The sequence below is a fragment of the Zosterops lateralis genome, assembly GCF_965231275.1.
Source record: "Zosterops lateralis genome assembly, chromosome: 12".
Lineage (NCBI taxonomy): Eukaryota > Metazoa > Chordata > Aves > Passeriformes > Zosteropidae > Zosterops > Zosterops lateralis.
This window is the reverse complement of record NC_139772.1, coordinates 13498959-13511644: the sequence shown is the minus strand read 5'-3', so window position 1 is coordinate 13511644 and position 12686 is coordinate 13498959. Positions and strand designations below refer to the sequence as shown.

The window sequence follows — 12686 nt, the reverse complement described above, 5'->3', positions numbered from 1 at the left end:
CTGAGGTCAAAATGGGTCTGGCAGACCCAGCACCACCTGGGAGATGCCTGTGCTGCCTTTCTGCTCTCCTTCCCACACTGCACAGGTCTGCCTGACCTCTCCCCTAAGCTTGGGCTCTCTGCCTACTTTTCAACTCGTACGTGGCCCCTGTGCTGATCAAATGCAGCTCCTCATGCCCCACACTGAACAACCCTTTCTCTGGCTCTGAAAGGACAAGCCCACAGGGGCTCCTTACACAGAGCTGCCAAATGCTGCTTCTCACTAGACAGGTAGATCTTACTTCCTCTGCTTTATTTCATGTTTGGTTAAACACAAAGATGTCTTGTGTGGGCCCTGTACATGAAGCAATCCTGGCTGCTCTGCTCAACAGCCTCAGCTTTGTTCACCCCTCTGCCAGTATTTGTCCCATGCAGAAATGTTATCTGCAGCTATTTGATATTCATTGCTCTATTAGATGCAAACACTGAATAACATTTGACCTGCAACCCAATTCTGGGAGGTTCTCTCTTGATAGCTAGTTTTGTCATCTGCTATTTAGCTTCGCTATCATTCACTCTACACGGTGCTCATCCACTTCACTGGGGTATTCCTTTCAACACTATGTGTCATGAAATCAAATGTTTTCTAAAAATCTATTATATCTAGAGTGGCTACATTTAATCAACCAAACTTCTAATTACCAAGAATAAAACTCGTTTTCAAGAGTCGTGTCAAAGAGCATCTTCTACATTCCTGTCCTTTAATTATCTACCAAGTGAATCAAGTTCCTATTCTTCTGACCAGGTCTGATGTCAGGCCCACCAGCCCATCATTAGCTGCACCCTCACTCTGCTCTTTTTGAACTCCTGGTATGAGCCCACAGATTTGGCATTTCTGACTCATACACGCTTGGTTAACATTTTGAGACTCCTGAGAGCAAATTAACATTAATGGGAGGGAAGTTCTACTTCCTGTCCTGCCCATTCGGAAACTTCAGAGGATTCAAGAAGTGGAATTCCTGAAGAGGTTTGGGGTCAAAGAAACAGAATTGCCACCAGTCTCCAGCACTCCAAAAGGAGGCTTATCTCCCTTGCCCTCCTACTAACTGCATTCCCAAGACACATTCCAGCTCAGCTACTCACCAGGCAGGTAGGCAACTCCACTCCTGAGCACTTCTGGGTTCACATCCTTGACTATGGTAGGTGCAAACTGACCACCCCAGGCAGCTCCACAAGTCGGGGATGTCGAGGGAGTAACAGGTGGTGAAGCTTCCTCCAGGGCACTGCTTTTACCCACTGGTTTCAACACACCTGTGCCTGTTGCCTCTTTTCTCATTTCTGTCTCTTCTGACATCATCCCTGTAAGACAAGCAACAAACAGAAGCTTGAGCAGAGTTGCACCCAAAAGATGCCAGGTAAACACAAGACTGGTGAGGGATGTACCCCCAGCCCCAGCACTCTGCAGCTCCTCCAGCCCTTTAGTCAGTAGCATGCATGTTCCAAAACTGGTTATAACATTAAAACTACTGTACTTCTAAAAAAAAGAAACCAATTTATTGTGAAGTTTGCAAAGTATAAAAGCTCGATTCAGATCAGGATTACTGTAGTCAAAGTCCTTTTTAAAGGTAACATATCAAGCAGTACATGTCTGCTCACAGCCTGGAAGTCTGGCACAGTGCAAGCTCCTGGCTGAGCTCCAGCAGCCTGAGCATGCTGAAGTGATAAACCAGCTTCTGACAGGGAGGGCTACTCCATCACGACAGAATTACTCCCCCAACACCACTTTCAGTTTAGTTCCTGAAAATATAAAGTCAACTGGAGGCTGACAAATCAGCTGGAAATTAGCCAGAGACCTTGTTCTCCTCATCTAGCTTCTTTTTAATTAACATTTAATGTGAAAGTCAGAAACCCATTTAAGAACACTGAAGAACAGGATGATTACACCAACCAGCTCTTGTTCAAGAACTGCAGAAAATGCGTCCTTTGTCTGACACCTCAGCTCTAAAGTACAAGTTATTAGAATCAGTTAATTCTAAAATTAAATATCTTGGCTACTACATAGAAACTAAGGCTAGTTCTATGAAGTTTCAATTTGAATGTAAAACTATCTGGAAAGATGAAAAAAAGTATCTACCCTCTGTGCAAGAAGTATTATAATTCCCCATTTCCCAACATCACAAGAATTAAAAGCCAACAGTACATCTTCAATAATAAGATTTTAGCAGCCTTAAGTACACAACTAGGCTACCCCTGTGTTTGCAGAAAGCTATACTAAAAAAAAGGCTACACTTGACCACAAATCCTGATATTTCATTGTCTACCAACACAAATATCAACCTTTCTTTGGGAAAATAAGAGTGGATTATTTATTTGCTTGCTATGAAGTCAGACATTTTAATTGCTATTTAAAATTTACTTCAATCATCCTACCTTCCTGCTGCATCAACAATGTTGACACTTGACTCAGTTTATTTACTAACAGATTCCAATACTTCATTAAAGAGCAGGACCAGGAACAAAGCAGTCCTTGAAGTGGCTTTAAATACAAGTTTTAGCAGTGAAGGAGATTTACAGGTTGAGGCTTAGCCCAAACTGCTTTCAAAATTGCTAAAATGGGTGAGAGAAGTGCCCTGAGCAGCATGGCTCACTGCACCAAATCACCCAACAGCAGGGGAAACTAGGAGGAGCTCCTGGGCTCTGCACCATGGAGGGCACGATAGAATAGCTGCTCATCCCTCGTTGGTAACACCCCCAATGTTGAGAAGCATCCCTGGGATCCAGCTTGGCCACATAAGCCGCTGGGATGGCTCCAGGGCTCTGCCCAGTTCTGGGCTGTACCAGAGCCCCACTGTGTCCCTAGGGCTACCTCGGCCTCCACTTCCCAGTGATGTAAGAGGTCACCCACTTCAGACAACACTGCTACATCTTCCCGAAGCAGCATTTTAGAGGGGCACTGATCTCCTGCAGAAAGGGTATCCTGAATATCATAGATGTTGTGCCCAAAAGTTTCACAGATTTTCTAGGAGAACATGGAATCACCTTATCAATGAGCTGTAAAGCCTGGCAATAAGAACTACACAGCTTGTAGTAAAGGGATCTGCATTAAATGACAAAAGAGAGGCAAAGAGAGCCAAAATGTGAGATTTAAAGAGGACAATAAATGGAACATAGCTGTATTCCACACAGGTTACACACCAGGGCAAGAGAAATACATAAATGTATGTGACAGTCCTGCCTTGGATATCTCTTAAGAATGAGGTAGCAGCTCCCAAAAGGTAGGACAGAAGGATTTTGCGCAGCCCACCATACACAGTCATGGTACCAGGGCTTTTCAGCCCAGGGGAAACTTCACCAAAGCTCTGCAGTCTCAAGACTGTGCACATCTTGCCCAAACAAAACTCTTCACCGAGCTCCTGAAGCCCAGTTCAGATCTGCAGATGGCAGCTCTCCCAAACAGGCCCGAGCACACTGTTTGTTATTTGCAATCTGGGGCGGAGGCACTCACTAAAGCGGAAATTGTCGAATGCGGAGGATTACATCTAAAAGCAAATTGAGAACAGGGACATCTGAATTTGCCGTGGTTGCAAGTTCCACCTTTCCCCGAGGTTAAGGAAGTGGTAGAGGAGGATTTGCTTGTGTGCATTTCAAAGAGACATTAGCATTTTCCATGCAAACTGCCCCAGCACCAGTATCACCTATACTAACATCAGGTTGTAACCGGGACCAGGAATGGAATGCCCTAACAGGTGCTGCTGAATATGCCCCAGTGTGGCTTTTCAGCCTATTTCTTGAATATCAAGATATTTTCCACCCACGAAATAGAGGAATTCTTTCCAGAGCTACAAAGTTTCAAAATCCACTTTCATTTAGATGTTAGTCATTAGGAAAAAAGAGCAGGCACATTATCTGTGAAAGGAACCAGTGTAAATTTTAAGCCACCGACTCAAACAGTTCACATTTAAATTCAGACTTTTTTCTATTTATATCTAAGTCTTTCTAAGTTAGACTCTATTTGTGCACAAAATAAGCTCACTGAGAATGGAAGTAAAGGGAGAGAGTTAAGGGACAAGGAAAAACCTGCAGACCCAGCAAACTCAGATGCCCCAGTTCTGAACACGTATTTTGACAAAATCTACAATATCTGCTGTAACAAGCAAGCTCCTCCACCTCACACAGAGCAAACTGTGCCTCTGCCTACTGCTGCTGAGGTGTGAACTTCAGATCTGAATTGACCCAGTAAAGCTAAAGCCTTGTTATTTATATTTTAGGCAAGATACCCACAGTTTCCAATCAAAGTAGCAAAATTACCTCAACAAGACACAGAATTCAACCTACAGAACTGCCTTGATGGAAAAGTAGAGTCCATGTGTAGGACACTTGTTTTGCTTTGTAATTTTATCTCTGAATTATCTTAGAAGTACATCTCTGAGGGTTTAATGGGGCTAGATTAGGGGATGGCTTGTTTGGATCTCAAAGCAATCAAATGTAATTGAATGGATTAAGTTTTTTACAGTGCTAGCTATAGTGTTTAAGAAATACTGCCAGCATTAACAGATACGTGAGCTGCCCTTTGCCATAAAGAGTTTATTTGGTTAGTTTGGGTGGCCTTCCTGGCAATTTAGGTTGTTTCTTTTGCTTTACAATCACAGAGATAATAAAGTTTGCTTTTTTCTTAAACTTCAATGCCCAAGTTTAACATCAGCAGACTTGAGCCACGAATGCCACTTATTTCAGCCAAATCCCCAGAATCATTTGTATTGTCTTTCATTAAAAACAAACTCTGTGTGTACCCCAGAGGGGTCCATCGCTGCTGAAACCTCCAGCAGTGGCCAAGATTTCTTCTTTGGACCAGTGAGAATAAGCTCAAACGAGCTGGACCTGGCTAATTTTAGACAGAGGAGATGGGAACACTGAACAATCAGCCACTGGACTCAGGAACCAAGTGTCCACCCATCACCAAACACAGACTAGGTGTTTCAAGGCCTGGTCCTGAGCAAGCATGAAGTCAAACCAGGTTCAGCTTGGCCAAGGGAATGGATACCCACAGCATGGTTATTTCCTGGCATATATCCCCCAAGACCCACAGAGAGGCAGAAAGCAATTTTTTTTTTTTTTTTTTTTTTTTTGCTTTTGAGCTGACCCCTGCATTTCGCAGAAGAGAAATGCTTGCCACTTCAAAAGTATCAGAAATGCCTGGCAACCCTGGGCTTGCCTAACTATGGAATTAAATAAGTTTGATGCAAATGTTAATGAATTTTATTTTAATCAATGGACACTAATTTAGCTCCATTAGGAGGTCACTAACGCATTAGGTAAAATGTGACACTCAAGACACTTTTGGACACTTGAGATGCAGCTGTGTGTGCAGTCAAATGGAATCACACTGGAGGTCTTGGCCACATAATTCGGGACCAGGGCATACATTACAGTGGCAGCACATCCCGGGACAACCAGCTTTGGATCTGTTGCCCCAGAGGGCCAAACGTGCTCTAGGAACACGGGTCTGTACGCCAACCCTTTCGAGAGCCCTCACTCCAACATTTCAAGCTGGGTAATTTTCCTAGCCAGGGGTCTCAGGGAATGAGAGCCGTTGAACTGGAAAGGCGTGTTCCAGACGCCCCCGCCCACAGCCGCTCCTCCGTGTGATCTGCAGATCCAGCCGCGGCTCCCCGCGCTCGGCAGAGCCCACACCGGGCCCCTGCGGCCACACACCGCCCGCACAGTCTGGTGCAAAAGGCAGCCACCTGGATTGCCCTCGCAATTCCTCCTCAAGTGGCACAGCTCCAGCTCAGGAACCCAAGCATCGAGAAATCTGGGTAATACCTGCTTGAACATTCCATCTGAGTTGAAGTTAGATGCTTAATTTCTGTGGTCTCTCACTCAAGTTAAACAGCTCCTACTTGAAACGTAATCGAGCTGAAGAAAGCATGCCGGAGGGGAAGGCAGGGAAGAGGGGGAATCCCTCAGCTCTGCAGTTTGCTGCCTAAATCAGTTATCAGCACATGCATTTGTTGATCTTCAGGTCACGTTACACAGCTAGTAAGTATTTTACTGTAGCATCCACTGCTGCTTCCTCTTGCCACAGCCACCTTCCTAAAAACAGTTTTCAACTACGAAAGACTTGTGCAGTTAAACAAGCCTCTCTTCACACATTCTGCACATCATGAATGTAGTGGGAAGAGGTCACCAGCAATCAGATTAACTGAAATTAAAAGCTTCTTCCAATGGAACTTTGTTCTGTACCAACATAAATTTGCAAAGAATTATTAAACAAAATACCACGATAAACCCACCTGTGAAGAGAAAGCTGATTTCATGCCACAAAAAATGACATTTTAATCACTTCCCAGTATTTTGTGCTATTACCCCAAAGCCTCCCAGATATGTTTATCAAATCCTGCCTGACAGGTAGCATTGAAGCAGTACTCCTTGAGGACTTTGTTTTCAATCTGCTACCAAACACAACCACACAAACATCCAACAGCTGTACCTTTAGGAGACGATGTCCCAGAAGCTGCCTCTGGCTGGGAGTGCAGAGTGGTAGGCTCTGTATGCCCCTCAGCAGGTCCTGAGGACAGTGGTCCACACTCCAATTCCTCTTCAATGGATTCCAGTGTTTTTGAGGCTGTAGTCTTCAACCTTTCCCTGTAAGAACCACCTTCCTGGTTCTCCACCTGTCCCTGCAAGTCCTGTACTGCAACATGCTCCAGGTTCAGCACAGAGCTCTCTTCACTTTCACTGCCATGGTTTTCCACCAGTCTTTGTGGTTCCTCAAGCCTCCCTCCAGACTTCTGGGTTTTGAACAGACTTGAGTTTTCTTCTTGTGCACTGGGAGCCAACAAGTCACTGTTACTTAATTGTTCTGCCATCTGATTCCCCTCAGCTGACAGGGTAGTTTGGAGTAGTACGGCTTCTTCAGTCTTTTTATGCTCTGGCTCTTCACCATCTGACACAGTTCCGTTTGCTGGAGCTTTCACAGAACAGTGACTATGACTAGTCTGATTTTCACTTACACTCAACATTTCTTTAGACTCTTTCACTTCCTCTTGGCTGTCTCTTCTTCCCACCTCAAATTCATCTACATCTCCTTGGTTCTCTTCTTGAGGATTTAATGGAGAAATTATATTTGCTCCATTAATGCTGCAGCAAGCACTTACATCTCCCATGCTCCCTGAAGGAGAGCCTCTCACCCCACCCACATCTGAATTCTCAGGCAATGTAGTGACCTGCACTGGCTCAACACTTCCACTGACACCCTGGCAAGAGACATCAGAACTTTCCTTTAGCGTGCAACATGGTCCCAAAGGCTCTAGGACAGATACAGGAGAAGCATCCATCAGTGTCACCTCCTTTTGATCCTCAGTCAGTGGTTCTGTGTGTACTCCCAGTATCACTTCCTCTTTAGCAGCAGTAGCATCATCTAGAATCACTTCAGGGCTCTGCTCCAATGTTTTAACACCAGCATTTTCTCTAGGTCCATCACTTCCTCCTTCCATGTTTTCAGGGGCACCAGGCACTTGTGCTTTGCAGCTGACAGCATCTCCAGCACACACATCACTGTAGCTGCACAGGGCATATCGCCAATCCAGTGAGTGTTCACTGTGAGTCTCCTGCTCTGCAGAGGAATCTTCTGTGCGGCAAGCAGGAGACTCAACCACAGGAAAGTTATCACCCATACTTCCAGGATCAACCAGTATCAGCTGACCTTCTGGAGACAGTTCTCCATGTGCCATCATTTTGTTGCCTTTCAATGGAGTAACATTTTTGAGAACTTCTGCAGAAGTGCTCAGAGTGTCCATTTGACAGTGCTCCTTCTGCATAAGTGCTGACTGAATTAAGTTCTTGGAGTAGGTGCTGTCTTGTATGACAATAAACTTGTGCTTGTCTTTAGACTCATTCACTCGTGCCCTGGGCTGAGTTAGATAACTTAATGCCAGGGACTGGGTTAAAGATCCTGTTTGTGGCCCAAACTCGGGCAGTGAAACTTTTGCCAGCTCAACGTACTCCCCTTCAAGGTCACTTCCCAAGTCCTCTTGAGTCACAGGACTCATACAGACACCATTGACCAGAGCTTCACTTAACTGTGGAGCTGTGCTGCTAATGACAGGGCTGTCTCGATTTGGGCTTAGTTCCTGTAGACACTGAGACCTCAGATCTGGTGAACTGCACTCAGTATGGTTCGTGGGGAGGCACAAAACTGAACGTTCCTCTGTTACTTCTGGAGAGATGATATTGTTTTCAATAATTTTTGGTTTATTTATAAATTCAGGATTAACCACTTTATCCCAGGGGACACGAAATATTTTATCATCAGTGGTTAGTAAACAATTTTCCAGTGCTATGCCCATCCGCTCTCCATTGAACGTACTCAACCATTCCAGCGTAAAAATAGAGGTATATGAAACTTCTGGAATCACCACTTCTTCTACATTATGCTTATCTTTTGCCAAACATTTCAATACGATTCGTGGAGGTTTCTTCAGAGAGGGGACCACCTGCAGGTAGAAGTCACCAGGCTTCAAAATTCGCCAGTCAATGGAAGATAGCTGGATTATAATCTTCTCTTGAACACACAGGGGCCAGCCCGCATGGCGAAACAGCAATCCGCAGTACGGAGCCTATGGAGACAAGAGAAAGGGTTTTCAGCACCACCAAAATACCTCAGCTCAAACTTTTCAATAAGAGAGATCAAGAAAACAGATGAATTTAGGGTCTTTGGTTATTGGTAGGCAAGTTCTCCACGCTAAGGTCTTCTCTTTAAAAAGCAGAAGTAAGAAAAGCTACCAACACAAACCACCTATGCAGGACAGGCGGGCACAAGTCACACTGGGAGGCTGCAACCTCCCAGTGAAGGGAAGAAGACACTGCAGAGACAAAGCAGGAGATAGGAAGCAGCAAATGAGGAAAGCATGGCAGAGCCACAGAGAAAGAAGACAGCAAGTGCCATCAGCAAGCTGCAAGGAACCACACTTAAAATACCAGCAATTTCCTCATTCTTCTAACATAGCAGCATTGAGGCCATGCCTCAGACAAATCCTGCCCAAGAACTGAGGTTTCATGGCTGAACTGACTTGCCTCATTATTTACAGCTTTATCACAACTTCAAAAAATAACTTCAGTGCTTTGAACTTGATTCTGTTTGGGTAAGATTTAAATTAAGCCATGATATAAACCATCAATTCCACAATTAATTTCATCTTTTTCTGTACAACAAGGCTTTAGATCCACTTAATTCAAGTATTTTGCCATACAGCAGAGAAACCAGAGAACTGAAAGGAACTTCCTGGATCCTCACACACCTTGAAACAACATGTACTGGCATAATGTGATTTCTTTTCTCATTTTCATCAAGCTTTACCTTCCCCACCAGATTTCTAACTCTCCTTGCATCTGAAGCAAAATTGCTCACAGGTTTGGAAACCCAAATCGTCCTTCAGATTCAGTAATTCCTCTTCCTCAATCCTGTATTTTCTGGATGTGTTCCCATTGCTTAGACTTATTAATCCATGTCACATGACCTTAGCATGTCTACCTTCATCATCTCCTCAGTGTGTCTGAAGTATCTCCTTTGCAATGCCCTTTTTTTTAAAAAAAAGGCCATTTTTTTCGTTGTGCAAAGCATTACAAAACACTGTATAATGGCACCAGCACTTCCCAAAAGTGCTAGAAGCATCTCTTAAAGCTAAGATCCCACTTGTCTTCCAGTCATGCCCCTAGTGTAACCCAGTCACCTACTGGTTTTTCTTTTCAAACTGATGAACTTCAGTCCACAACAGAAGTTCTGCCTGCCACTCTGTGGAGGCATCAGCTTGCCCTCTGAGTCAACCATTACAAAAATTTAAGCACAAAGCTTTAGAGCTCATTTTATGCAACACATTTATCACCCTCCTCTTCTAGGTTACTGTTTGTGCGTCCCAGGCTGGTTTCACCACAAACATGCCATACATACTCTTACTTTTTATGCCAAGGTCATGGATGAGAAGCACTGCATGTTTCACAGCTCCTGCCTCCAATTCTGTTTTCCCTGCAGTACAAATATCCTCCCTCCCTTCCACCAGTTTGTAGCCATCTTGCAATTCTTGCATAAACCTCAATCCCTTTGACACAGTAATTAATCTTCCATATGATTCTATAATAAATCCTTTATGGCAGAGATTAAACAATGAAACTTATCTCTCTAGAGAGAGCTGTTTTATTAAAAAGGCTGGTGTGACACTACTTGCCATGGAGCAAGCCACATGAAAATGTTATTCAGTTTTTCATGGGTCAGTTAATTCAGTCCTTGCTCAGTGCACGATGTTGTAGGCTCAGCTTGTTCTCTGTATTTTGTTACTAGCCCTGACTTAACAGATTCAATAAAATCCCTGTTACCAGACATTCAGCATTATATGGTAACTTCTTCCACATTCCAGGATGGAGACCTGCCAGTCCCAGTTCTTTGAAATAGTCAATTTCAGTCACAGTAGTTTTATTTCTGTTCACTTACTGCTACTGCCCTACTGATGTACTTAATGTATTACTACAAAATGGACCTTACTTTAGTTTTCATTCACTTGAAGGATCATCTTAATATTACCTTTCTATTCTAACTCTGACTCAGGGCAGACCCACCTCCCCTTCTTTCCTCTTTCTATCAAGTTAGAACCAAAAACCCCTATAACCTGACACACAGAGTTCTTGTACTTCCCTCAAAGGCACAGCAAAGCTGTGCAGTCGGGTTTTCTCAGGTTTTCTGATCTGCAAGGCACAGATGCCTCTATCAGTAAGTTTCTTTCATCCACAATACAGTTAAACTCAGCCAACCAAGACCATCTCTCCCAGCAGTTTGCACAAGCTGCTTCTGGCTCCAGCAGGTCTTAGGCTAAATGTACTTCATGGACTTTATATCAAGACTCACACAGCACCTCAGCCAACAAAGCTTTTTTTATGTGGCTCCTACATAAGTGCCCAAACCAAGTATTTTGTACATAAATTTTACACTAGAGCAATTTGCAGTTTTCCAGAGCCATTGCACCACACCAACCCCTCTTCTCCCATTAGAATATCTCCTAGTAGGTATATTAAGGCCAAGGGTCTGTACCAAGGCTCTTTCAGGGGAAGAAGAGGCAGATGAAGATCAGTTCCCAAACTATTATAGTTTATAGGGCTGAAAAGTGAAAGACACAACCAGCAGCAGCATAAACATAAAGCTGAATTCCATCAGTGCATACTTGATATAGAGATTCTGTTAAAATTTGGATGCAGAGTAACCCACTGGAGGGCCATTCACACATTGAGAAATCCAAAAACTCAGCCTCACTGCTTAGATGCTTGTCTACCTACTGACTCATAAGGAGAAAACTCAGCAATAAAATCACCACAACCAAAATGCAGAATGCATTGAAGTTCCTGAAAAGACCTACAAAGCCACAGTCTAAACTGTGAAGAGCCAGAGTAACATCCAAAGCAGTAATGCAAGTCCCACAATAGCCTAAACATTACTGAGCTTTAGAACTTCAGAAGTGGAGCATCCTCATGCTGCTCCTGCTCCAAAATGCACCTTCAAAGGGGAGATTATGTGAAGAGGCTTATTACAGTCCCTTTAACATCTCATTCTGAGGCTCAAGAATTTGCTTTTCTCTTGTCCAAACACTACTGAGCCAAACCAGGCTCATCAGAGGAGTGCCAGGAACACCCTCTACACCCAGTGGCTGCAGCCAGGAATAAAGCTGCCTCTGAGGAAAGAGCTGGGCACCAATAACAGAAATGGCACAAATAGAATCTTCTAGACCTACAGGAATGGTTAAACTGGAACAGACCATTGAGCCCAGGATGTCACCTCAAAGCCAAGGGCAAAATCTGGTTTTTAACTTTGTGCTAAGGAGAGACAGACCCTCTTGTAACACCCCTTCCAGTCCCTGAGGAATCACACACAGGCTGATGATTTTAGTACACCCAGCTGAAGCCCATGAACTTGTCCAATACTTCATGAAGCCATTTACATTTTTGTCACTGCAGAGGCTGACAAAAGATCTAGTGCTCTCAAAACTTTCTACAGCAGTCCTTCAGACAGGAGGTAATTCTTTTCCCTCTAATGTGTTTAGGAAATGCTCACACGGAGCAGCCGAAATATAAACTAAGGAGGAAGTATTACTTTTGTTTAGACTCTCTAAAAGGCATGCAAGACTTTCAAAAAGCCATTAGTAAGAAACAATCCCCTGTGATTTCAGACTGTAAAGATGAAGGGGCATACAGTGGAGATTTGGGGGAGATCACAGCAAATTAAATAAATTTCATGAATCGGAAAAAATAAATTTAAAATATCAAACAAGCAGAGTTTTAAATAAAATATGGAATAACCTAGGGCTAACTCTAAAGACGGTACAACGTACCTAGAGCTTCCCTCAATCTCCCTGTGCTACCATTCTGGAAGTAAAAAATCATGAGTACCAGCCAGAAAGGGTCACAACCAAGTAAGAAAGGATCTTGCTGACCACTGTCCCAGACATTTCGCACTTCACCACAAGCCCCCGGTACCTAATGCTGAGCCCCGTGCAGCCCCCCAACAAAGGCAGCTGCCCAACCAACAGCACACCTTGTGGCCACCAGGCAGGCCACTAAGGGCCAGGCAGGCCTGCAAGCACAGCTCGTGTCCCTGCATCATCTCCCCAAACTGTGCTATACAAGTAGGACAGCCCTACCGTGCAGGTTTCCCCCTCCCACAGGACA

The 12686-nt window shown here is 44.1% G+C and overlaps 1 protein-coding gene across 4 annotated transcripts in view; it reads right to left on the bottom strand.

The window, feature by feature from the left end:
* The window catches only part of PLEKHG4 (pleckstrin homology and RhoGEF domain containing G4), an 86083-nt gene that overhangs the window by 57511 nt on the left and 15886 nt on the right, over positions 1–12686 (bottom strand). For 3 of the 4 annotated variants that reach the window (XM_083870116.1, XM_083870117.1, XM_083870118.1), the window contains exons 3-4: positions 6469–8596; positions 1122–1337 (exon numbers count right to left, since the gene is read on the bottom strand). In XM_083870116.1, coding sequence (XP_083726242.1) covers positions 1122–1337; positions 6469–8596 — 2344 coding nt within the window. Of the gene's footprint in view, positions 1–1121; positions 1338–1421; positions 1554–6468; positions 8597–12686 lie in introns of those variants that run through there. The other variant, XM_083870119.1, reaches the window with a different exon arrangement.